Genomic DNA, 24,402 nt, shown 5'->3' with positions numbered 1-24,402 from the left:
TTGACATCCTCCTCCCATTTATTAGAGCTCCCTCTCTAGAAATGGCGCACAATACATCCTTATATTTCTAAAGAACTGTTTTCACAGCCCTCTCCTTTGGCTCTGAAATTATGTATATGTAATTGGTAATTAAAGGTGCGAGCTTTTCAATATAAACAGTATTGCTCAATGTTAGATCATTAAAGGGAAAAGAAGCACCGAATAATTACCTTTTTTACATTCTGACAAACCGTTCGCAGGAATCTGGGTCCCCCCTACAAGCCCCCTACAAGCGTGAGGGTTGTGATTACATTTGAGCCATACCAAAGCATCTTTTCGTAAAATAAATTGGTAAATTAATTATGTATCCAACTCCTTTTTAAGTATATTCTTGATTTCTTTCTTTTTTCTTCTCTTTTTTTTTTTTTTTTTTTTTTTTAGAGTGTAATGAATGGTTCCCAGGGCTGGCTTGGTGAAAACTGTTTCTCTTACCTTTTAGGTTCTTTGTGTTAGAGGTATGCCGGCAACAGATTTAGGATTTCCTCATCTTCGTGGTATTTTTGTGCTGCCATGGGTCTCATGCATGTCTCCGTGTAATTCACGGAGGAATCTGTCTGTTTTTCTGTAAGCACGGGCAGGATCTCAAATCGTAACTTCCCTTCCCAGCAACACCTGCGTATCAGCCTGTCCACGCGGGTTCGACTATGTTCTGTGGATTACACAGCCCGTTCTAGATTCAGCATCACCCATGGACTCTCACAGGCCCTGAAGAAGCTGTGTTTAGAAAATACAGAACAGTGATTTATATGGAGGATAGAAGATGCCACAGAATTTTTTCCTTAAATTATCTGTTCTTTGGCTCTGGCCCGTCAGTAACTTCACTGCCACGGAATGTGTTTTCCTCCCTTCCATTCCTTCTCTCTGTTCCTCTGTGGTTTTCATCATCCCTCACTAAATACCATACAACTGAAAATTTACCTGCCTCCTCGGGTTGCAGACCTCTGGCTGTCCCTTGGCTTTTCTGAGGACCCCGACACTTGCTCTGTCTTTACGCCTAAGTCGTTGGCTCCTGAAAAATTACAACCCAAGTTTGCTCAGACCCCGAGGGAGTGTGCAACCTCGTTGCCCACTTGCCTTATTTATGACACTTTCGGCTGCCGAGCCCTCCAGCTTTCCCCCTGGGGGTTGCTGCTTTTTGAGGCATTTATTGGCTTCAAAATATTTGGGTCCTATGTCCCCTACCAAAAAAAAAAAAAAAAAAAAAAAAGGAAATATATCTGCTGCTAAAGAAACGTGAAAATGTACAGCCCATTGAAAGTGTGGCTTGTCATCTGCCAAGAAATGCGTTTGGAGCCTGAACAGTTTTTTTGTTTTGTTTTGTTTTTTGTTTTTTTTCCTTTTCTTTTTCTGGGAGTGAAAATAAAACCAACCAACAAAAAGGACAGTGGGGGAGTTGATGAGTGTTGGGAAATCTACAAAGTGGTGGAGGGCTGACCAGGAGCAGGGTGTTTGGCAGGAAAGCCGGCTCCCTCTTTCAGCCAGCCGACTCTCTCGGCGTCCTTTCCCCGGCATTGTGTTTTTCTTCAGCATTTCTTTTTGAACCAACACTCACTTGTTGCTTTCTGAGCATGCGGGCTTCTTTCTCTCCTAAGGACTGGCTGCCTGACGCCCGTCTGGGGTTCTGCTTTCTTGTCTGGGGTGCAGCCAGGTCTGAGGTAGAGGAATACAAGCAAGGCTCCCATGAATGGGGAGGACATGAATGAACGGTGGAAGGGAAGGGGGGAGGGGCGGCCGAGCCAGCCCAGGCAGGGGGAACCGGCTGGAAGCTCTCAGCCTCGGCTGCCCACTGGAATCACCTGAGGAGTCTTAAAAAAACAAAAAGACAATCTGACGTTTGGATGTCCCTGTAACTGGTCTGGGCTGCCGTCTGAGCACTGTGTGTATGTGTGTGTGTGTGTGTGTGGGGGGGTGTTCGGAGCTCCCCGGGTGATTCTCAAAGGATGTAAAGTGGGAGAGACTCGTCTCTAGCTTGAAGCACTGGGCTCGTGACACTGAGCCTCTTGTGAAAGCGGGATGGATGTTCTGTGCACGCGCACGTGTATGTGTTTACATGCTGTGTCGTGGGGGGGTGCAGGGAGGGGGTGAAATCGACAGCAAATAAACTACAAAGCAGTCAGTTCAGCAGTAAGTGAAGCAACCAACGGGAGCTGCGGAGTTGCTCCCGGGGCCTCAGTTTGCCCATCTGTGGCTTCCAGGGGTCATGCGCGGACTTGGTGACCTCTAGTACCCTGCAGCCGAGGGGCCCCCTCTTGTTGGGGAAGGGTTGGGATGGCCGAGGGGTGCCTGTGATTGCCTAAGCCCATCTCTGTCTTCTCTACCCCCCTCTCCTCTCTCTCTTCCAGCAGAGGCTGACCATGTGGAGGCCGCCATCCTCGAGGAAGACGAGGGTCTGGAAATAGAGGAGCCCAGCAGCCTGGGGCTGATGGTGGGTGGCCCCGACCCTGACCTGCTCACCTGTGGACAGTGTCAGATGAACTTCCCCCTGGGGGACATCCTGGTTTTTATAGAGCACAAGAAGAAACAGTGTGGCGGCAGCCTGGGTGCTTGCTATGACAAAGGCCTGGACAAGGGCAGCCCGCCGCCCTCTTCGCGCTCCGAGCTCAGGAAAGTGTCCGAGCCGGTGGAGATCGGGATCCAGGTCACCCCCGACGAAGATGACCACCTGGTCTCGCCCACGAAAGGCATCTGCCCCAAGCAGGAGAACATTGCAGGTATGGAGCGTTGCACCGGCCAGGGCACCGCTGCAGCCACCTCCCGGGTCCCACGCCTGCCTCCCCCCTCGCTGTGCCGGGGGTTGGTACTGGGAGGATCTGGGGCCTACGGGGATAGGACCACCAGCCAGGGCTGGCCCTTTCTGAGGGGCCACTGTCTGGGTGACCCTCAGGATGAGACAGGCCTGGGGCTTAGAGAGGCACAGCTGGCCGCTGGTGGCTTTGCTTTTGGCAGTGAGACTGTGTTGTGGGGCCTAGTCCATAGGTGGCCGGGAGTACGGAATGGAAATTCGGAAGGCTAACTGGCCCTCGGTTTGCTGGTGTTCTTGGCTCAGTCTCTGGCTGTGCAGCCAGATAGTCTTGGGTTGGCGTCTGTGTTCACGACTTGGACAAATCAGTTTTTCCATCTATGAAATGGAGCTAATGAGACCTATCTCCGTAGGGTTGTTGTGAGGTGGAATGAGATGTGGCCTGAGGGGAGGGCCTGGCAGGCACTTTGGAACAGGAGCCCTCATTTCTTCCTCTTCCTCTCTCTGGCCTCAGATTCCCATCTGTAAAAAGAGGTGATCTCAGAGGCCCCTTCTGATGTTGCCTGATCCTTCCAGGAGGTCTAAGGAAGGGCCTGTGGGGACTTGTTGGAGCACCGCGCCCCTCCCCTTTGGCATGCCCACTCAGCTGACCACCTGGACAGCCGACTCTTACCACCTGGACGAGCAGGTGTCAGGTTGCGTCCTCCAGCTGGGTCTGCTCGCCACAGTGAATTGGCACCCGTCGGGCCATGGCTGTGGCACACCAGAGCCTCGTCCGGGGAGCCCACGCTCCGTGCAAGCTTCTGGGTCGTACTTCTGAGCCTGGGAGGCCCAGCAGAGAAAGAGGGCCTTGGTTGCCCGTGTTCCCTAGAACCTACAGAAAGATGGCATCAGGGTGCCTGCAGATGAGGGTTCAAATCCTGCCGGTTGACATTGGACAAGCTGCTTCATGAGTCTAGGACTCAGTTTCCTCATCTGTTAACAGTGGGTGAAAATACCGGTGGGCCTGGGGTGAGGACTGAATGGGCAAGGGGCTCCATAAATGATTTGCTAGCGGAACTTTCCCATCGGGGTCCCCTCTGGTGCCTCAGTGTGCGAGTAGGTGCCGGCTGAGTTTTCGGCACGGCAGCTAGCAGAGGTGCTGGAGGGACCGAGGTTCTGGGTGTTCCTCCTCGGAGGGTGGGCCTGCTGGAACAGAGGGCCCCATCACCCAGGAGGCAGTCAGGGCGATGCAGGAAGCAAGCCACCTGGCAGCTTGGAGAGGTTGGGCCTCAATGTGCCCATCTGTAAAATGGGATGAATGAGCTCTCTCTTGGGAAGAGACTGTGGTTGTGTGCAGACTCCCACTGGCACATGCCGGGTGCTGGGGAGACCCCGTCAAATCCTACTGGCCTGTGGGCTTTGCCTTCTGGTGGGGGTCCTGGAGTGACCCCTCTCACCTTGTCAAGTTGCCAAGGGCTCTGAGGAGAATGTCCAAACACGCTCAGGGCCATGGTCACGTAAACCCCGGTTTCTCAGAATGCCCTGTGGAGCTTAGCGATGCTGCCTTCGTTAGGGTTGGAACCTCCGGTCGAGAAAGGTGCTGGGTCCCTTAGGTTGGTGTTGTTGGTGTTCCCGTGGCTTTCTTTTCTTTGACACTGGGGGCGTAGTTTTCTCCAGTAGAATAAACACCTGGTGTCAGTGTCCACAGACCTTTCTGGCACGGGGGGGGCTTCTGACCATGAGACTCTGGTCCCTACTACTGTTTCAATGGATGGAAAGGCATTTCGCTTTCACCAAAAACCATCCGAATCCTCGTTTTATGTTGAAGGTATTTCCCAGAGAGAGCCTGCCGATCACTGTGGGCAGGTTTGTTTAAGAAAGCCACTGAATGCGATTTCATAAAAGGCAAAAGTTAATCTGCAAGGCGGCTTTGTCCTCATCCCCCCACCCCTCCCCGCGCCCCTTTTCTCGGGTTCTAATACTGCAGCAGCCTACAGTATTTTTATTTTATGTGTGACGAAAGATATTCTTGGCCTTTTCTGTTCAGCAACAGGACGAATGGATTTCTTCATTCTCGAAGAAATATGTAAAATAATCCCTCAGAAGTCTAAAGAGATATGTTTGTTCAAAGCATTTAAAATGTTATTTTAATCAAAGGCACAAAACAGTCTCCATGCTGTGTCAGCTGAAGACAACCACGATGTCTAAAGACATCATGCTTTCTTTCCAGTCTCCCTTTTCCCTTTTTCCCCTCCCCACTTGGGCACCAACTTTTCTTTTTCTCCTTCCTCCTCTTCTTCTTCTTCTTCTTCTTCTTCTTCTTCTTCTTCTTCTTCATTTAATAAAAAGGAAAAGATTAAAGAATAAAACTTCAGTGGCTCCAATGTGTAAAGGAATTTAATATGGTGGGAGCATTAATTATTTTAGCTTAATTGAATTCTGAGGACTTGCATTACTTGCATTTCTGTAGACAAGCCCTGTTTATTATTTCTCTGTGTAGATTAACAGTAAAGGAAACACAGATAACTTTCAGTTATTTATTGTAAAATAAATGTGTCAATTCATGTGTAAAGCAAGCTGCTCAAAGATAATTGAGTCTTTATATTTTAAGAGGGGGACTAGGAATCACAGGCGCTTCTCCGCCCGGGCTTCCGGAAATCCGCACAGCTGCTGCCCAGGCCCGTGGCACCGCTGGCCTCGCCCGGGCCTCCCCTGTTCCTGCTTCCCGTCTGTGCTGGGGAGGGATGTGCTCGAGCAGCCCGTCTGTGCCCCGGTATGCTTCCCAAGGCCGGTTGCCGGCGAGCCGGTGGCTGTTAACCTCTTGGGTGTTGGTCTCTGGCTTGGCTGTCGCGAGTGAGGTGCTCATGGTGACCCCGAGTGCCTTTTCTTTCCTGGAACCAACAGTCTGTGTGTTGTCCAGACGGGTTCTAGCCGTCCATGCTTCCAGAGGCGGGGATCCCGAGATGGAGGGGCGGGGCTGGCCTGTAAATAAGTGGGCTCCCTTCCACCCTCACGGCCCGCCCCCCCCAGGGTGAGATGGGGGTTGAAATTCGGTCAGTCATTGCACCCCAGTAGGACTCTGGATCAGCCCTTTCCTTGGGACACTGCAGTTTGGAGATGGGCATAAAAGGAGTAGTTAATTATTTCTTTTCTTTTTTTTAATGACAGAGAAGTAGGAGAGTGGCAGTAGGAACTTTCTGGACTTTGGATCCTGGAGGGCGTTCATTCTTCGTTCATTCATTCATTCATTCATTCATTCGTTTGTTCATTTACTAAACAAGCAGCTGTTGCTCTTCCCCTGCCCGGAGCCTCCCCACCTGGCCAAGGGGTGACAGAACCCCCAGGGGGTGGGAGCATGGCCTTCTGGGCTGCTTCTCTGTCCCCCTTGGGGGACATGGCGGAGTATGAGTAGGTAGCAATCTCACTCTTGATGTGTGTAGTTACGGCCCTGGGCCCTGCACCTTGGCCGTGTGCTGCGGCCAGGGGAGGTCCATGGTGCCTGTGTCTGAGGCCCATCTGGGGACAGACGGGCGGGGGCGGGGTGGGGGGGGGCGCTTGGGCAGAGGTGGGGGCTTCGGCCTGGAGACCCGACTCAGGGCAGGCGTCTGCCTCTGTAGGAGTTCTTCACATTTCCTAAGTCCCCTTCCCACTACATTCTCCCACCTGTTCGGAGGGTTCTGATGGAGCTGGGAGGTGAGGGTAGCAGATCCTGGGGTGGGGGGAGGGGGAGAGGAGGTGGGTTCCGTGGTTTGCAAAGAGCGGGAGTCTCTGAACCGTTATCTGGGACGGGTGACTTGAGGAGGGGTGGGGAGAAGGGGGCTTGGGGTGCTTGGGGCTCTCAGCCTGCACCAGGGAGGCCACGTGCTGCCTGCCAGCCTTGGCCGGGTGACCTGACCTTCCAAGCTGCAGTTTCCTCACCCAACAGTAACTGTGGGGCACGGATGATGTGTGCCTGGCACCCGGCCCACGTGCTGCGGCCTTCCGCCCTCCTCCTCCTCCTCCCCCTCCTCCTCCTCCTCCTCCCCCTCCTCCTCCTCCTCCTCCTCCTCCCTTGCTGGTGCTGTTACCCCAGCTCCATCGTTCCGTGCTGTTAGTGGTGCTAAAGTAGGCCTTCCAGGAATTGGGGAGAAACTTCCATTGGGCTCGGAGAATTCCGCCGTGGGAAACCGAGTCCGCGCAGCTGTTGTGTGTCCCCCTCCCCCAGCCATCTTTGGTCACGTTACTGTCGCGTGGTGACCGCGCGGATAGTGGGTCACCCTGGGGAGGACCGTGGGCAGCATGGGCTTTGGTGGCGGTCAGGAGGGGTGCGATTCCAGACCCCACCCAGGCAGGCCGCCTCACTTTTCTGGGCCTCGGGTTCCTCCCGTGTACCTACTTTTCAGTCCCATGCCAGGGACGGACGGAGGCCTATAGGGCACCCACCTAATGCAGGGTTCCCCTGCCACCAGATGCCTGACAGGCGGAAGCTTCTAAAAAGCTTTCTGAAAGAGCGTGGACCCTGCTTGAAAGCATGAGGTGTTTGCTCTCCAGTGAGAATCTTGAAAACTCACCTGGGGTATCTCTCTCAGCCATTTACACCGATTCCTCCTTAGAAATCCCCATTTTATAGCCACTGGAGGGAAGGCTCTTGATCACAGGTAATTCATTTTTACGTGTTATCACCCCTTCCATAACCAAATGGAGCTGTAACCGGAGGAATGAGCCATCAGCTGTCAGTCATAGGTTTGCCTTTTGCCTTTTTTCCCCGTCCTTTCCCCAAACCCCAAATGTCAGATTTCTGGAGAAATGCAGGAGGCAGCGGGTGACAGGAGGTGGCAGATCCCCCTGGGCTGGAAGGAGCAGGCAGTTCCCTGCTGCGATGGCCCCACCCGCTCTGCACATCTTCATCTAGAACCTAAGAAGGGACAGGGATGCACCTGGTGGCAGGGGGTGGGGTGGGAGGGGGTCCTCGTAGCAGGCGGGACACAGGCAGGGGACTTGGTTTGGGGTCCCAGTGACCCATCACTAGTCAAAATGTGTTGCAGAAAAGGGCTTCTGATCAGCCAGAGGATTTACATGCCGCTCTGCAAATGTGCACTTCAGACTTTAAAAAAAAAAAAAAAAAGAGATAAATGTGAAAAGGAGAATATTAGCTTGGCCAGTGGAAGAAACTAAATAACTTGCTTGTGCTGGAAAATGGAGATAAACCCCACTTGCAGGGTGTCTTTAAAAACTTGCGCTTGATATATTTAGAGTTGTTATTTTGCCTCCAAATTAAGATTAGTTAAATCCGTGTGTGTTGTAGCATGGATTATATTTTTGTATTATTAAATTGTGACAGCTAATTATTAGTTCTGTCTGCACCAAGGAATAGTGGAGGGTGCTGCCTAAGAGACATGGCCCTGGGGCTAGGCATAGTAGGGCTGACCCCAGAACTTGGGCAAGGCTGGTGGCCGATGGGGAAGAAAGAGGGGGCCTACCTGGTAACCCACATCGTGCTAGGTGCTTTTCTTGGCTTATGTCGTCTTGAAGTAGATACCAACCTTAAAACAGATACCTCTAACCCCGCTTTGAAATAGGTATTTCTAACCCCACTTTGAGCTAATGCTTGGAGGGGCTAAGGGGCTTGCCCAAGGTCACACGGCAAAGTGGAGTCAGACTCGACTCTGCCTGGCTACCTCAGGTAGCCCAGGGAATGGAGGTTTCTAGGGAAGCGTAGTCCAACGCTGCCTGGCTGGCGAGACCTGTGGGGGCAGGCGCTACCTCTAGACCCTGTCCAAGGTCTTCGAAGAGCATCCCAGGGTATGACCTTGCGGATATGGCCCAGGGCCTTCAGGCCCCAGAGGTCTTGACCCACGGTCTGTGGTAACATCATACTGTTGTCTGTACTTCGTGGTGAAGGTTTTGGAGAGGTGGGCAGTGGGGAAGAAGTCAATAAGATGTGAATGCAGATGGGTGGATCTGGGCTGGGATTTGGGGTTTGCCAGTGACTTGTTGAATGACCTTCAACCAGTTTTTCACCTCTCCAAGTCCCCATTTCCTGTAGCATGGAGATATCTTTCAGGCTTGTTGCAAGGTTTGATTTAGACCACGTATGCACGCACTAGGTCCTTGTGGAGTTGTTAGCTGTTATTAATAATGGAGAACCACTGGAGGGATCCGTGTGGGGATTGTGGCCTCTTGGCCTGAGCTGGAAGGGTCTCCTTGCTGACCCTCCCATTCTTACCGGGAACTGGTTACTGGCAGGGTTGAGCCCAGACCCCAGTTATCTGGAGTCAGGTGCCCTCTCGCCACACCAAGCCGTGTGACTGGAGGCAAGCCCTTTTCCCTTGCGGAGACCCAGTTTCCTCACTTGTAAACGGGGGGCCAGAGACTGAAGGTAAATGGTACCAACGGCTGCAGAGTGTCAGCAGCTGTAAACATGACCGTCGCACTGAATTGTAGTTGAAAATTGTATTGAAATCAAAAGAAGACAAGGGACGCCTGGGTGGCTCAGTCGGTCGAGCGTCCGACTTCGGCTCAGGTCATGATCTCGCGGTTTGTGGGTTCGAGCCCCGCGTCAGGCTCTGTGCTGACAGCTCAGAGCCTGGAGCCTGCTTCGGATTCTGTCTCCCTCTCTCTCTGCGCCTCCCCCGCTCATGCTCTGTCTCTGTCTCTGTCTCTGTCTCTCTCTCTCTCTCTCTGTCTCTTGCTCTTGCAAAAGTAAAGAAACATTAATAAATAAATAAATAAATAAATAAATAAATAAATAAGTAAGTAAGTAAGTAAATAAAGACAGACAAAAAAATCCTAATTAGCTACAGGGTCATTTTGGTTTTTTTCCTCAGGTTTCCTTTAGGTTTGGGGCCCTTATTATCTGTGATTTCCAAGCTTGCAGAGCCATTCAGGAAGAGGAGAGGAAGTTAAGGAAGGGAGTGAGGGAAGGCGCTGGCTCTCAGGTGGGGAACCCTCAGCCTCAGTTATTATTATTATTATTGGGTTTTTCATTTGACAGTAAATAGTTAGCAGTTGGCGTAAGTTTTTTATTAGGCCCTTGACAGCTAGCCTTTTTTTTTTTTTTTTTTTTGCCAATTTTCATTCCTGACTGATGCATAACCATTAGCTGTAGAAACTGTCAGGAGGGGGCTCTGTCAGTAAACTATAACTAGGGCAGTCCCGCTGTCACCCCTGTGCCCTCGGGTTCGTCTTTTCCCTGAAGAAACAAAAAGACTGCATTTTCATATTTGGGTTTTGAATTTAACGCGTACTTACAAGAACTTACGGTGGACCGCTCACTGTTTGAAGGGCTTGGCAACTATTGATTTAAACCTCCTCACACCTCCAGGAGCTAGGGTGCTGGTATGAAGCCCACAATACCAAAGAGGAAACTGAAGCACAGAGACGTTGAGTAATTTGCCCAGGGTCACACAGCTGGTGAGAAGGGGCCGAGGGTGTGAACTCAGGCAGTCAAGCTCTTCCTGTGGCGCCGCTGTGCTTCCCGTGGTCGTAGTTCGTCCTCTGTTCCCATCCACTGTCTCTGCCCCATGAGAGGTGATAAATCAGTTACTACTTTCGTTTTGTAGATGAGGAGACCGAGTCCTAGAGGGGTTAAGAGGCTTTTGCATAAACACTTCTCGAGGCAGCGGCAGAGTCGAGCCCGGGCGCCGGGCTCCCGACTCCTGGCCAGTGACCTCCTCACAGGGAGCCCAGGGGACCACGAGGGTCTGTAACTGCGGCTGGCACAGGCCGCTTCTGCTGCCAGCCAGACGACGAGTGATCTCCACCCGGAGGGGCAAGCTCCGCGACGAGACCTGGAGTCTCGTGGGAGCTGAAGAAGTCGGGACGGTGGACCTGCCCCCACCCCGCTCCTGTGCACGTCGGTGGGTTTTGTGCCGACCGCTGTGCAAAGCTGCCGTTAGGGGCTGAGCCAGGCCTACTGAATGCGGGTGGGGAGTGGCAGGCGGAGTGGGCTCGGGCCAGAGACCCGGGGTACGTGTCCATGCCCTGCGGCTGACGGGCGGTGTGACCTTGAGCGTACCCTCCCCCTCTTTGGGCCTGAGCTTCCTGAGCTGAAATAGGAGACGGAGCTACCAGTGGTTTCCAACAGCTGCAGGACTCCCCCCCCCCCCCCCAACCCCCGCACGTTTGGGGGAGGGGAAGCTTCCTACCTACACCCTCCCACCCAGCGGCCCGAAAGGCTTTCCTCCTTTGGGCTTAGGAAGTAACTTTCTTTGAAGACACTAGTGGCCGAAATGAGAACTAGTTCTGCTCAAAGCTGCAGAGAGCCTTCTGGGAGGATGTGCTGCCTTCACGGAGAGGGTGACCGAGTGTGGGCTCGGGACCACTCGTGTATGTCTTCCAGGCCCTGACCCTGATGTTGTGGGTGTGGTTTGGTGTTTTTTTTCGTTGTTGTTGTTAAAAGGACCTCCCTCCCGAATGGTATAAACCTCAGGCCCCACAAAACCCGAAGCCAGCCGTGACCCAGGCGTTCCTAGGTGGTGACCGGTTGACCTAAGGGTGTAGGGGTGTCGGCCTTGCCCAAATTAAGCCCAAGAAGGAGCTCCTGGCTTCTGGTGACCAGGACTTGGAGGCTCCGAGCTGGACCCAGGGACCTGGAGGCCTTTCTGGAGAGGGCAAGGCTTCTAGATTTTATTTTATGTAATTACTTTATTTTTTAGTTTGAATGTTTATTTTTGAGAGAGAGACAGAGACAGAGCGTGAGTGGGGGAGGAACAAAGAGAAGGGAGAAACAGAATCCAAAGAGGCTCCGGACTCCGAGCCATCAGCCCTAGAGCCGGACGTGGGGCTCCAACTCACAAACCGCGAGATTGTGACCTGAGCCGAAGTCAGACACCCAACCGACAGAGCCACCCAGGCGCCCCCTTCTTTTATTTTTTTCATTTTTATTTATTTGTTTTGGGAGAGAGAACACGTGTGCGCATGAGAATGGCTAAGGGGCAGTGAGAGGAAGAGAGGGAATCCCAAGCAGGTTCCAAGCAGAGCCTGATGCGGGGCCAAACTCATGAGCCATGAAATCATGACCTGAGCTGAAATTGGCCGCTTAACCTACTCAGCCACCCGGGTACCCCTAGGTTTCATTTGTATTTTGTTTTTAAATTTTTTTAAACAATTTTTTTTAAGTTTATTCATTTTTGAGAGAGAGAGAGAGAGAGAGAGAGAGAGAGACAGAGTATGAGCAGGGGAGGGGCACAGAGAGACAGCGAGAGAGACGGAATCCAAAGCAGGCTCCAGGCTCTGAGCCGTCAGCACAGAGCCCGACATGGGGCTCGAACTCACGAACCGTGAGATCATGACCTGAGCTGAAGTCAGACGCTTAACCAACTGAGCCACCCAGGCGCCCCTGTTTGTATTTTGTTTTTAAGTGGGTTTCCTTAGGGCCCTCCTGGTGGTCTGCCGGTTTTGATCTGGAGAGGGGATGGCTTAGGAAGGATGACTCTGTGCTGGGGTGGGGGTGGGGGGATGAATGTGTGACAGAAGAACGAGTAATCACTTGATGAGAGTTAGGTTGGGAGAGTGCTTGCTGCTGGTCCCAACTGCATGAAAACTGGGACCCCAGGCTCCTTTGGGTAGAAGGATATGAACAAAATGGCCTTTTGTTGGAGGTGAGAAGTCAGAACCCCCCATTCCTGCTGTGGAGAGAAGACAGCTGTTCAGATGCAATGCCGAAGGGGGTGAACCTCTCAGCTCAGGACAGCCACCTAGTTTTCTAAGCCAAGGCAACGTTTGATCAGGGCTGTTGACCGCCCCGGGGCTGAGTACCCGCACACCTTCCATAAGCTTCTGGTTGCAAGTGTGGACACAGCCTTAGATGCAGGCAGATAAATCCAGACTCAAAGGTACAAACAGGTGTGTGGGTCAGTGCCCACCCATGATGAACCCCCATGAACAGAGCCCTGCCCCTTGTTAGCCCCCGTGCCTGGATTGTGAGGAAGCTCCAGTGAGGACATCTGTCCAACCCTGCAGTGTCCAGAAAGCACAATTCAGCTTTTCTGACTTCAGGTACCAAAGGAATCCTTGAAAGTCATAGAGAAAGCACTCACTGGCTTTGTTTTAAAGACTTTTCCGGGCAGAGCATGGCATCTGGAGAATGTAGTCCCCCAGCTGGGTTCTAGGGGTCCCCCCTTGAGGGGGGTGGTGGTGGCCAGGACTGTCTGTCCTGGGCTTCCTCTCTAGCCATCTAGGGTTCTTTGTTTCCCTTATGGAGAAACAGGACAAAGCTTTGATGACCCCTTCCCACCCCAGCAACTGGCTAAAACGTTTGATTGAGGTTGGTAGACCCCACAAAACTAAGTTCTCCAAGGGAGCCAGAGTGGATTCCTTCCCCCTCCCACCGAGAGTTCAAAGCCAGCCAATTAAGAAACCTAAACAGTGTGGTCTTCTCCTTGCATCATTGACATCATTGGCTTGTAAAACTTTCCCTGCAAAGGAGGCGCCTTTATTCGCTGGGAAAAAGAAGTATATAATTTTCCTGACCTGGCTTTTGCTTTTGAGGGGAAGGAAAAGCGAGAGGGAACTCATTTCCAGAAACAAACAGGGCCCAAGATAGCAAACAAGTTCCACACTCCGATGTCCGGGACTTGCTTTCCCACAGCACAGCCATTCGGGACACCGAAAATGGCATTTAGTGGAAGACGAGACCCTCGGGGCTGCCTAGTGCTGGGGGTCCCTGGTGGGGGGGCGCCTTCTAAGACTATGGGGAGCGGTGGGGAGTTGGACATCAGAATCCAACCAACCCTGAGACTGAACTTCTGCTCCCATGAAACCAGGCGCCACCTGCCTCACCACCAATGCAATGTCCCGTGTGCCCCGACGGTTGCAACTTTCAAGACTCATCTTGCCCCCTCTCGGGATCTCCAGCGACCCTCCCCACTCCCGGCCTCCTCGCCTCCGTCCCTGACGGTGCCGCCCCTAGCAAATCATTCCCTTCCACGTGGGAGGGGGCAGGGGCAGAATTCCTGACAGGCCCGTCGGGGACTTCAGGCCCCGCCCCTGGGGGGGCTCCAGGGTTGGGGTCCGTAAGTCTCCCCTCCTCTCACTTCCAAGCCCGGGCACACCCGAGGCGGGTGGTGCACAGCTCAGGCGGACCCCGCGCGGAAACGGTCGGACACTGGCAACACCGTGATTGTACCGGGGGCCTTCTCCGCGGTCGGTGCCCACCCCCCATCCGGCCGGCTGCGATCCCGCGGGGGGCTCTGAGGCGCCGCTCCCGGGCCTTTGGGCGCGCCTGGTCCCCTCCGGGCAGCCGGCTTCGCAGATTCGCCCGCGGCCTCTCCAGCCTGCGCCCCGGGGCGCGCGGTTAGGCGACCATCAGCCACGTCTCTTCTGCTCTCCCGGCCCTGGCCCGCCGCGCACGTTGATTGTGTCTTCTTGGGGCGGGAGGGCCGAGGGGGCTCCAGGGCCATGCATAATTCGGGGGCTTAATGGGCCAGCTGCCCGAGCGGGGCGGCGAGGGGCGGGCGGAGGCGCAGCTGACCCTGCCCGCGTCTGGCCTCGCCGGGAAGGCGCGCTTCTTTCTTCCTCCCATGACAGCTCCCCTCCCCCTCCCGGCCCGGGTCCGAGGGGGGCGGGGAGTGGGCGAGTCGTAGGGTTAGCCCAGGGGAGGGGGCTTCCTCGGTGCATTCCAGCAACTTTTGCTTTGGGGGGGGGGGGTGGGAGGCGTGCAGTGAATCGGAGCCTCCCCGGGACCTGGCTCCAGAGGGAGCCGGGGGAGTTGGAATGCAGGTTTCCTCGGAGCACTCTGCAGTCCTTTTTTCCGAGCCCCTTCCCCCCGCCCCCGGCGGCCCCTTGTCGGCCCCCGCCCGGCAGCAGCCCTGCGAGCTCGCCCTTGGCCCCGGGCCAGCCCCCTTCCCTGGCAGCGGGCGGAGATGGATGGAGGCGGAGACCCAAGGTCAAGGGCGGGGAGCCCGCCGGCCCGGGGCCCCTTTGTGCGCTCGGGCCCGCCCCTCCTCCACCCTCCTTCCCCTCCCGGACCCCCAGGCGCGCGCCCTGACTAGTGACCTTCCCGGGCGTGGGGAATTGCATTTCAGGACCCCTGAAAACTCCCGCCAGTGGCCCCAGCCTCAAAACCAGCGCGCGAGGGGCGGGGCTCCTCTCTGGGGTGGCGTTCCTTCCCGGGCATTTGTCTTGGGTCCTGGGGGCGCCCCGCGATCCCTTCTCCGCCCGCCGCCAGCGCTCTGAAAGGGTCGCGCCCGACCGAGCCCGGCATCAGCCCACCTTGGCCCGACAGAGCCCGGCAGTTCCCCGGATCCAGGTGAGGCCCGTTTGCAGGGAGCCTCAAAGAGTTCCTTTGTGCGTTTGTGTCCATCCAGGGCAAACAGTCCCGTCCCAAAGTGGTTTTCTTTGTAGCTTTCCACACCCCCCACCCCCCGGTGGGGGGAGGAGGGAGAGCCTGCTTTTCTAGAGGGAATTCCTGGGGGCTGGGATTTTAAAACACTCAAGAACAAAAGTGTTTTCCCAATTGTGTGGGAATGGAACCCTCTAGTAGAGTAGGGCACAAAGCCTCGTGGAATTACAGGGAATTAATGTCAGTCCTTCCTCCAGCCCGACTTCTCTTACAATAAGCACCCCCCGAAAGAGAATTTGTATGCAAATGGTCACCTTGCTAGGAGCCTCTCTTTATTTTTGCTTCTTAAAAATTGGCCTCCAATTGTTTAAAGCACTCCAACAGACCCTTAAAGACCCAGAAAAGCAGTGGTTGGACGCCCAATGTATTTACCACAAAGCTCTTAAGAAAATGTTCAAACATTTTCCCAAAGCTGTTACTCCAGAAATAAAAATGTATGCTGTTTGCCTATAGAAGATTAAAAGTTTACCTTCACTGTGACAGCTTTTCTAGGCTACAGTTGGAACCACGTCTCTATTTTCCATTATTCAGAAATAGGTCTGAACCAAACGGAATACATTTGCTGTAACAGGAGTCGAGGTAATTTTTAAAAATATGTATATACATATTTATTTATGATTTGGGCTGACCCAAATCATAACAGAATATCGCACTTTCTGTGCTATCAAAGGCTAAACTATTTTGTAAACAATGCCTTCATGGCATTTAGAGTAAGAGTCAGTCTTAAATCTCAGATTTAGCTATCCCGAACTTTGAGCAGCTTGCTTTTCTTCTGGAGGAATCTGAAGGCATTTGTCAATTTATTTTTTTGAAAGGCCTACAGAAAAGGTAACAAATTCAACACTTGGGAACTCAAAGCTGCTGGCAGTCCTGGACAGGAAGGTTTTCATATCTGCCTGAACTTGCTCGGTGATTTCTCAGACGTCCATTTATAACAGTTCCAACAAGATAGAATCTGCCTTTGAATATCTGTAAATATCTGTAAAGATCACAATCCAGCACTCGTAATGGTCCCAGACTGGAAAGTCAGATTCTCGTGTTTGATTAATATTTATGTTACCGGATTCCTTTACAGAAAGAAAGATGAAACACTAATTATGTGTGTGTGTTTGAGGGGCCCTATCCTAGGTCTCTGCAGTCCCTTTAGAGGGATGTGATACATTTTAGGATTTTTGGAAACAAGGTGCCTATGGGGGGAATTGTTCCTGTTGGGCTTGAAAGGCAGGTAACCGTGTGGTTGGCTGACTTAATGGCTATTACACGGAGGAGGAGGAGGAAGCCAGCTTATCTCTGCCTTCTTTATTTTGACGACTCCACAGTGATAAAAATTATGGGTGATTTCTCCCTCTAGTTTTAGGTTAAGCCTTGGGGCAGGGCAGCGGAAGTTCTCTGGTCTAGAATCCTCCTGGAAGAGAGGATTCTGTAGCCCTGCCTGGGTGCCCTCGTGCCTTCTGAGGGCACACACCAGTTTGTGTCTGAATGACGGGGTGGGCTGCTTTGTGTTGTGGTCTCTAAGCCACTAGCCCGGTCTGCGAGGTGCAGGTGATTTGCCCTGCTTTATTCAGGAGCCACGTGTGGGACATTTGCTTGGGAATGGGGGGTTTTGTCAGCCCTGATGCTGTTGAAATACCAATGGAATTGTTATCTAGAGGGATCCCGCAGAGGCCTCCTTTGGAGATGCAGTTAAACATCTTCAGTTTTATTTGAGAAATTGAGATTTCTGTGTAGGATTTTCTAGAAGCGTGGCCTCCCGGAGCAGCGCACCTGAGCCCCGGTTAGCCTTTCGATCCCTTTTTGTTGCCACTGGAGTGTTAGGGGCCACTGAACTCGTGGAAGCACCGGAATCAGGATGTTCACACAGTCTCAGATGTGTTTGTTCCTAAACAGCCCCGGGCAGATCAGTTCGTGTCTTAGTTTCTTCACCTATAAAATGGGGATCTCCAATTGATTATGTTTCTGCCACCGTATCCAGATACGAAAACAAACCATTCCGCGAGAGTGAAGTAATTGCTGATTTCAGAGACATCGCAAAAGTATAGACTCTAATGGTGTTCAGTCCACGGGGGCAGGGTGACTAATTTGCAAAAGGGAAAGGAATCAAATAGCTACTTGTGTAGCATGTCATTTTCAATGCAAGGAGGAAGAATTAGGGGATTTAGGGGGGAGTCTAAGGGGGAGGGCTTGAATTTTCAATTTAGTAACCTAATACCAGTAGGAAATACTTCTCCCCGATTCCCATTCATTTTGGGGGACTGACACGCCACCCCAGCTCTTTGTTCCTGTTGGGGACTGTCACGTGATTCAGAATCTTAACACGGAGTGGGGTTAGCTGTTACTCTTGACCTGACTATACCAGAAGAAGTAGCTTTACTGACGTTTGGAGTGTGGCCCCAGAAGGACAGGGGTTGGGCAGAGGGGGTGTAGACTTGGGGGTGCAGAGGAATGCATACAGCAGGCAGCATTTAAGTGCACAGTCTTGTTAGGTGCAGAGGAGGAAGGAAGTCGGTGCAGACTGGTGAGGAAATTCTCCTTTTTTTTTTTTTTTTTTTTTTTGGCCACCACCTCTCAAAGCTAACAAAAATAGGCATTTATGCTCCCAGAGCACACAGCTGGCTGTTCTGAAATGGCACCTTCACTGGGGAAACGGGGAGCCCTGACGGTCCTTTTGGGTCTCCATCTTACTTTTGGGTTGTTGTTTATCTTTTGATGAGGCTTGGTTCCTTTTTTCCAGCCAATGCTGAGTGGAACCTGAATTAGATTTTTAAAAGGAAGGACCTCTGGCAGGGCCCAAAACCTCTGGTTTAGTATCACCAGCTAGAAAATACAGATGCTTGCTTTATGTATTTTGTTGGTTCACCCCGGCAGGACTCAAACCCCAGGCTTGAGTTTGGGGGTTGGCGGGGGGGGGGGGGCAGCGTGGCACTCTGCCTTCTCCACTGGGGACTTGATAGAGCCCTTGTTCCCTAGCATTAGAGCCAGGGTAGGGTGGGGGGCACAGCAGATACCCGTAGCCTGCTTTGGTGCAGGCAAGGAGCCAGAAGCTGTCTGGTGCTCCTTAATTGAATACAGATCTCGCTCAGTTCCACGTGGCCCTGTGAGGATGGGCAGGGAGGGCAGCGATACTTACCCCCTCTCCCCCGTGTCTGGACTTCGAAGCTCAGAACCCCCTCCCACCAGCTTGAGGGGCCTCAGCGCCTGTCCCAGCCCCCAGACCAAGGCTTTGCAGAAAGACCAGGGAAGTGGGCAAGAAGATTGCGCGACGCCCATGTAAATATTGTTTGCAGGAGCTGGGTCTTGTATCTTTGTTAGTGGCGGCTCGTTAATTAACTGGCATATTAGTGTTGCCTTCTTTTGACACATGCGCGTATTTCGGGGCAGAAGAATCTTGTTCTCCTAAAACTGAGCCGAACCGTTTAGGAGGTCCTCGTACAGAACCGCCTGCCTCCTCTCTCTGTCCCCGTTGTCCCCTGCTCCCTCTTCCTGTCCCCTCCTCCCCACCCTTCCTTCAACCCAAGTGGGCTCCTAGTTGCATAGAGGACAGGCACGTTAAACACAGCTAAATAAATCGTGTTTACGCTTGGCATTCTTGGTAGTGAAAAATCTGTTGCCTGTTTTTACTTCCTTATTTCTCAGCATTTGCTTCCTACCTGTTTTTGAGCACATGCCCAGAAATAGTAGTTTTGTCAAATGAGGGGATAATGCCAGCCAGCCTTTCTTGCTGCCAAGGAAGCTGCTGGATTTTGCAAAACAGAGTGACGTTTTTTTAGTGACACTGATGTTTTTTTTCTCCCCCAAGAAATTAGGATATAGCATAAGAGCATTAAAATGCACTTGGGGAAGAAAAAAAAAAATCCCATGCAGTCACCCCCGTGGCACAGGGACACGCGCGGAGCAGGTGCAGGTTTAGAGACAGGTCTCACGTTCGTCTGCACTTGGCGGCTCCAAGGGCAGGAGGCAGCCTTCAGAAAGGAGAGGATGCTTAGGGCCTGGAGAGCTGAGTCAGGCTCCCTTCCCTTCAGCCCCAAGACTTCATTTTCTCTGCCATTTTGGATGATGTGGTGTGAAGATTCTGTTTTTCTTTTTTTCTGGTTGGTTGTGTGTGTTTCGTTTCTGAGGCCTTCTTGAGCAGTGCCTGCTCTGTGCTCTTCCTCTGAGGTTACCGTTAGATTCTAGTCCTGATCCGGGTCTGGAGCTATCATTGTTTATATAGAAGAGTGGCCAGGGAGACCCCTCCCTTTTTCTGCATCTTTATCCACCCTGTCCTTTGCAGGGGGGGCGGGGTGGGGGGTAATCTGAAAAGTCATTGTCATGATATGCTGTTTGCTGGGCAGAGAATTGCAGCCGAGACAACAGATTAAAAAAAAAAAAAACATTTTTTTTTTTGAGCAGTTTCAAAAACCATTAAAAAAAAAAAAAAAAAAAAAAAGACAACGCTGAAGGCTCCTACCCCAGGCTTGTCTTATCCGGGAATCTTTGCTGGGTTTCTGCAGTGGGTTCTGTCTGAGGCCCCAGCACATCGGCTCCGTTTCAAAGACAGCCAAGGGAAAAAAAAAAAAATTACAACAAAATCAAAGTCCGCGTGCTATGATTTCCCCCAATTTCTAATGGGAATACCCTGCAATAGAAATGATATTTCCATGGAGGACTGTGCTACCGGTTTCTTTAATTACATTAAATAGCGGCATAAACCTCAGCTGCTTGTAAACCTCTGTTACACTGGCAGTGGCTCGGGGAGCGTGGCTAGATTGAAGCCTAAGGAGCAGCGTTCCCCGTGTTAATGTGCTAACAATCTTTATTCAATTAATCCCGCGAAGTGTTAATTTTTACAAATTTTGTTGTGCACACACTGCATATCACCGTCAGTGTGTCAGGAGAAGAAAATGGATTTCACGTCAAAAAACAAGGAAGAAGGTGGCTGTCAGCCTGCTCCCTTAGAAGAAAATTTGTGATTGTAGCCGTCAAATGCTACCCATGCTGAAAGGAAGGCTCACAATATGTATATTACATGCCGTCTACATGCAGAAAACTCCGTTTAAAGGAGCTACTTTGTTGAAAGTAATTACAGGCCTGCTCAATGTTTTAGGCAGTGACATTTCAGACTTGGCTTGGAAACATAAAGAGGCCACAGAAAGATTTTGTTCTTACGGGATGCAAAGCAGCGCGCCTCAGTATTCTCTATGTCCATTAGTAGGAGGTAAGAAGAATGAAAAAGGAGAGAAAAACAAAAGACTCCGTCAACAGCAAAAGGCAGGGGAGAGCTGGATTTTTTTATTGATGGTAGAGATGGTTGCACGTAATTCTCACACATGTAAGTGAAACCAACAAATGCATTTAAACTATAGCAGTGACTCCTTTTCTACAATTTGTTCTTTCTTTCCTCCTATTTTCCTTTCTTTTTTCATCCTTCCCTTCTTCCTCCTCCTCCTCCTCCTTCTTCCCCTCCTTCCTTCCATCCTTCCTTCTTTCCCTGCCTCCCTCCCTTCCTTTCTTCTCCTTCCTTCCTTTTTCCCTTCCTTCCTTCCTTCCTTCTTTCCTTCTTTCCTTCCTTCCTTCCTTCCTTCCTTCCTTCCCCACCTATTCACCAAGTTCAATTTCTTTCCCTCTAAAACAAGAAACCCTGCTGGCCCTCATGGTTGCACATTCCCTTACTGTGCAGGTAGGGATTTTAGAGTCCAGTCTTAATAAAGGTTGATGATGCTCTCAACATTCCTCAAATCCACGACTCCGTCTGTACCTGGGACTGCTGTCCCTTTTCCTGGCTGCCTCTGGCTTGGAGTCCTTGCAGTAACCTCCTTTCTGGGCCCTCTGTTTTCTTGATGTGCTTTTTTATTGGCTGTGCTGAGTTGTTTTCATTCTCGATTCTGTGGGATGCTCAGAGTTCAGACCTCCCCCTTCTATTTACTACATCGTGTTCTCTGCGCGTGGGGGCTGAGCCAAAGCCAGTGTTGGGAGTTTGTGGGGCCTGCAAACCGCAACAACTTTTTGAACTCACCAGTTTTTAAACATGTTCTGTAGAGGACCAGCTTTTTAACAAGTGTCAGGATTCAGTGTTTCCAGGTCATTCCTCAGATGTCAGGCACAGTGGATGCTGATGGGGGGGGGGGGGGGCGGGGAGAGTGTCCTTAGTTTAAAACTCACTGTAGGCACCAAATCTTGAAGAGTCATCTCGTGGTGTATTTCCCTCCTGTGACATGTGGCTTCTGTCTTGACTGAGGTCCCTCCCTGTCCCCCCACCAACTCTAAACTAATGCACTCCACGGGGAGTGTTCATGGGGAGGGACATGCCTAAGAGATGCCTGGCCAAGGCTATCATTGGAGTCTGGCCACAAAGTGCCCATCTGGGAAAGGGGCATGGGATCCTGACCCCAAGTCCAAATTCTAGATGTTTGGAATCCAGATGACTTATCCAGCTTTTTACTTCAGTTCATAGGATGCGCTTTGTCTCCAGGAGTGCTTTGGGAAGGTGTGCGTGATGTACTGTTAATGGCTCCTAGTGTAACGTAATAGGACATTACTGAAGGATCTTGGGTAAATCGCAGTCCAGGGCAGAAACTGGAAGACTGAAGCAGCTACCCAGCCTCTGATCAGAAAGTCTGAATCTGGGGAAAAGGGGCAAATTTCTCTGCTGGGTATTGACCAGCTGTTTTTAATGGTGAGATTCAGAGAATCTGTCAACTCCTCTTTGTCCTTGGCCTCTGTGGATTCCCCGGTATGCATGGAGACATTTGAACGTGGCCTACGTTGCTGATATATGCATGTATGTGTGTATATGCATATATGTATCATCTCTGTCTACTAGATGTGCATATGCACATTTTTCTAACGGGTGAAACATCTGGTTTCACCTTCTGTTGTGCCCAGGCCTGCCCATTCCAGGAGCGTGGGCCCCGATCTGGTGGACCCTGACTGCCGAGGTCACCCGAGAGGACTCCTATCTGTTTTTCTGTGTGCGTCTCAAAGCCGTGGTTCAGAGGCCTCAGCATCCCGGCCAGAGGACAAATGATGGCGGTTTATTTGCATTCCAGCAGCTGAGAGGGCTCTAGGGATTTCCCTGAATGATGAGCAGAAGAGTTGAAGCTGTACGTTTTCCCTGGCAGCTGTCCACTTGGGGGTGGAGTGGTCAGCCCCGAGCACTTGGTCAGTTTACCCTGAAGAGTTGGCAGAATATGATTCAGACACATCCTTCCTCCCGAGTAGCACCTGACATTTCCTGTGCTACTTTACCGGGCCTTTTGGAAGGGCCATAGAAGGTTTTGAAATTTGTGATGTAACCCTTACAGATCCTTGGCCCAGGGCGTTGCCCCAGAGTGTTTTGGCTTCTTGCATCTTGAGGAAATTGGGTCGGTGGCCATTGAAACAGGTGCTTTTGGACCCGGCGCTGGGGTGGGCGTGTGTGCCTGCTTCTGACTGCAGGATGCAGTGGCCGGGGACGACCTTCCCTTTCCAAACCTTGGTGGAAGTGTTTTCGAAGGGCACGGTCATTGCTTTGCCTTGCCTCTCCCTTTTCGGGGATGCATTAAATGTTCAGCATGCTGGGGAGCGAAAATAGTGGAAGCGGTGATTCACTGTGACAGATCTCAGGAGTGCGCGAAGGGGGAGGCGTGAGGCGGAAGGTGGCCTGTCTCGGGGTGCTGGAAGGGATTTGCTTCTTGCTTCCGCTCGGTGGCCCAGCCTTCTCGGCGCCCTGATGTCCACGAGGGCCATGAGGGCATGTAGGGGTCTCTGGATGGTCACTGGGGAAATGGCACTTGGACTGGCCTCAAGCCCAGAGATGTTCTTGGAGGCCCTTGGCAAGCCCACCGCTCCCCGCTGCCTGGCACCCGCAGCAGCCCTCTCTAGGCCTTTGGGAAACCAGGCAGGCCCTCTCACCTGCATGGGAAGGAATCCCCACCCTCCCAGCCATGTGAAAGGGCTGCCGTTTTTAGCAGGAAGCCAGAGTAAAGGCCCAGCTCCCATTGGAGCTTTGTTTTTATGGCCCCCATGTGATGGCCCTGAAGGATGTCTTTAAACACAGCTGTGCGAACCCTGTGAGACCTCATTTCCCCTTTCTGTTGCTTGTCTTATAAAGGACGCTAACACGTGCACCCCCGACCTCAACGCCGTTGCAGCAAGGACCAGAGACCCGTGATGGGCACTCAGACTGGGCCTGACTTAGAAGGAGGATCCAAAAGTGGGAGGTGGGGACTTGGTGGCCTCAGCTCCACGCAGAGAATTTCTCGATCCTCCAAATGCTCTGGTGCACTGAGCTGAGCCGGGCTGCACACACAGCCTGCTCTCTTGGCCTGACTTGGGGACCTGTCCTGACATTTGTGGGTTTTCATGGTGACTTACATGGCGTTCACGTAAATGCTTGGATTCCCTTTCTGCTTTGTTGTTCATGATGATGATGATGATGATGATGATGATGTATTTTATAATGAAATGAAAAAGCAAGTTCTAGCGTTTGCTGGTTACCAGCCCTTGGTGGTTAAAAATGAAGAAAAAGACATTAAATGATACCTGTGGAGTGAGGGAATTTATTTTCTGAGTGCCCCCCCCCCCCCAACTGGTGTAGCTCTGAAATTGAGTAACAAAGAAGGCTGCTTAGAATCCTTCTCTCTTCGTGCTGTCTTAGTCCCCCCCCCCCAAAAAAAAAAGAGAGCTGAGAGAGACAAATGGTGGGAAGGCTGGGTCTTGTGGGGTGAGTAGCCATTGCCTGTCTCATTTAAGGTGGTGCTCCACTTCTTTCAAATAGGAAATTGCCAAAATGGATGTCATCGGCTGCTAATTAGATGTATTTTAACTGCAGGATCATTTTACCAGCTAATACTGTTATTATGTGCTTCAATGTGAACCCATGGTGGAGCTGTTAAAATATGAGCCAGCGGCCCTAGCGCACAGCTAATGAAGCCTGCACACCATCGGTGGGGCTCTTCCCTCCGTGCCTCTGAGGATGCCCAGGCCAGGCCCCGTGGGAAGGCTGAGTCCTTGCAACTTCCCAAGACATGCCCCCGTTTATTCCCTGTGACCACCTTGTTTATGTGTTTTGACCAGGGTCCGATTTCAGGGGAGCCCCTCAGCTCTCTAGATCTCACCATCCACCCTCTCGGGCCTTTGGGCCAGCCTAGAAGCAACTCATGACCACCCGTCCTGATGTGCCAACCCAGGCCCCATCACTGTCGGCGGTGGGTGCCCCAAAACAGTCAGGCCTGAACCTCAAGCATTGGGTTTTCAAGCCTGAGCTGGCTTCCCTCCATCCTCTCTGTCTAGCAAACCGGAAAAAGAGTCCTGATTTCCCGTCGGTGTTGGGGGGAGGGGGGCTAGAATTGGGATGTTTCTT

At 52.0% G+C, this 24,402-nt stretch overlaps 1 protein-coding gene across 4 annotated transcripts in view; it reads left to right on the top strand.

The window, feature by feature from the left end:
• Nucleotides 1–24,402, top strand: part of BCL11B (BCL11 transcription factor B) — a 96,979-nt gene that overhangs the window by 11,341 nt on the left and 61,236 nt on the right. For 2 of the 4 annotated variants that reach the window (XM_047863985.1, XM_047863982.1), the window contains exon 2: nt 2,385–2,750. In XM_047863985.1, coding sequence (XP_047719941.1) covers nt 2,385–2,750 — 366 coding nt within the window. Of the gene's footprint in view, nt 1–2,381; nt 2,751–24,402 lie in introns of all 4 variants that reach the window. The other 2 variants (XM_047863984.1, XM_047863981.1) reach the window with 1 other exon arrangement.

The sequence above is a fragment of the Prionailurus viverrinus genome, chromosome B3, assembly GCF_022837055.1.
Source record: "Prionailurus viverrinus isolate Anna chromosome B3, UM_Priviv_1.0, whole genome shotgun sequence".
Classification (NCBI taxonomy): domain Eukaryota; kingdom Metazoa; phylum Chordata; class Mammalia; order Carnivora; family Felidae; genus Prionailurus; species Prionailurus viverrinus.
The sequence above is the reverse complement of the archived record's forward strand: the minus strand, read 5'-3'. Positions and strand labels throughout refer to the sequence as shown.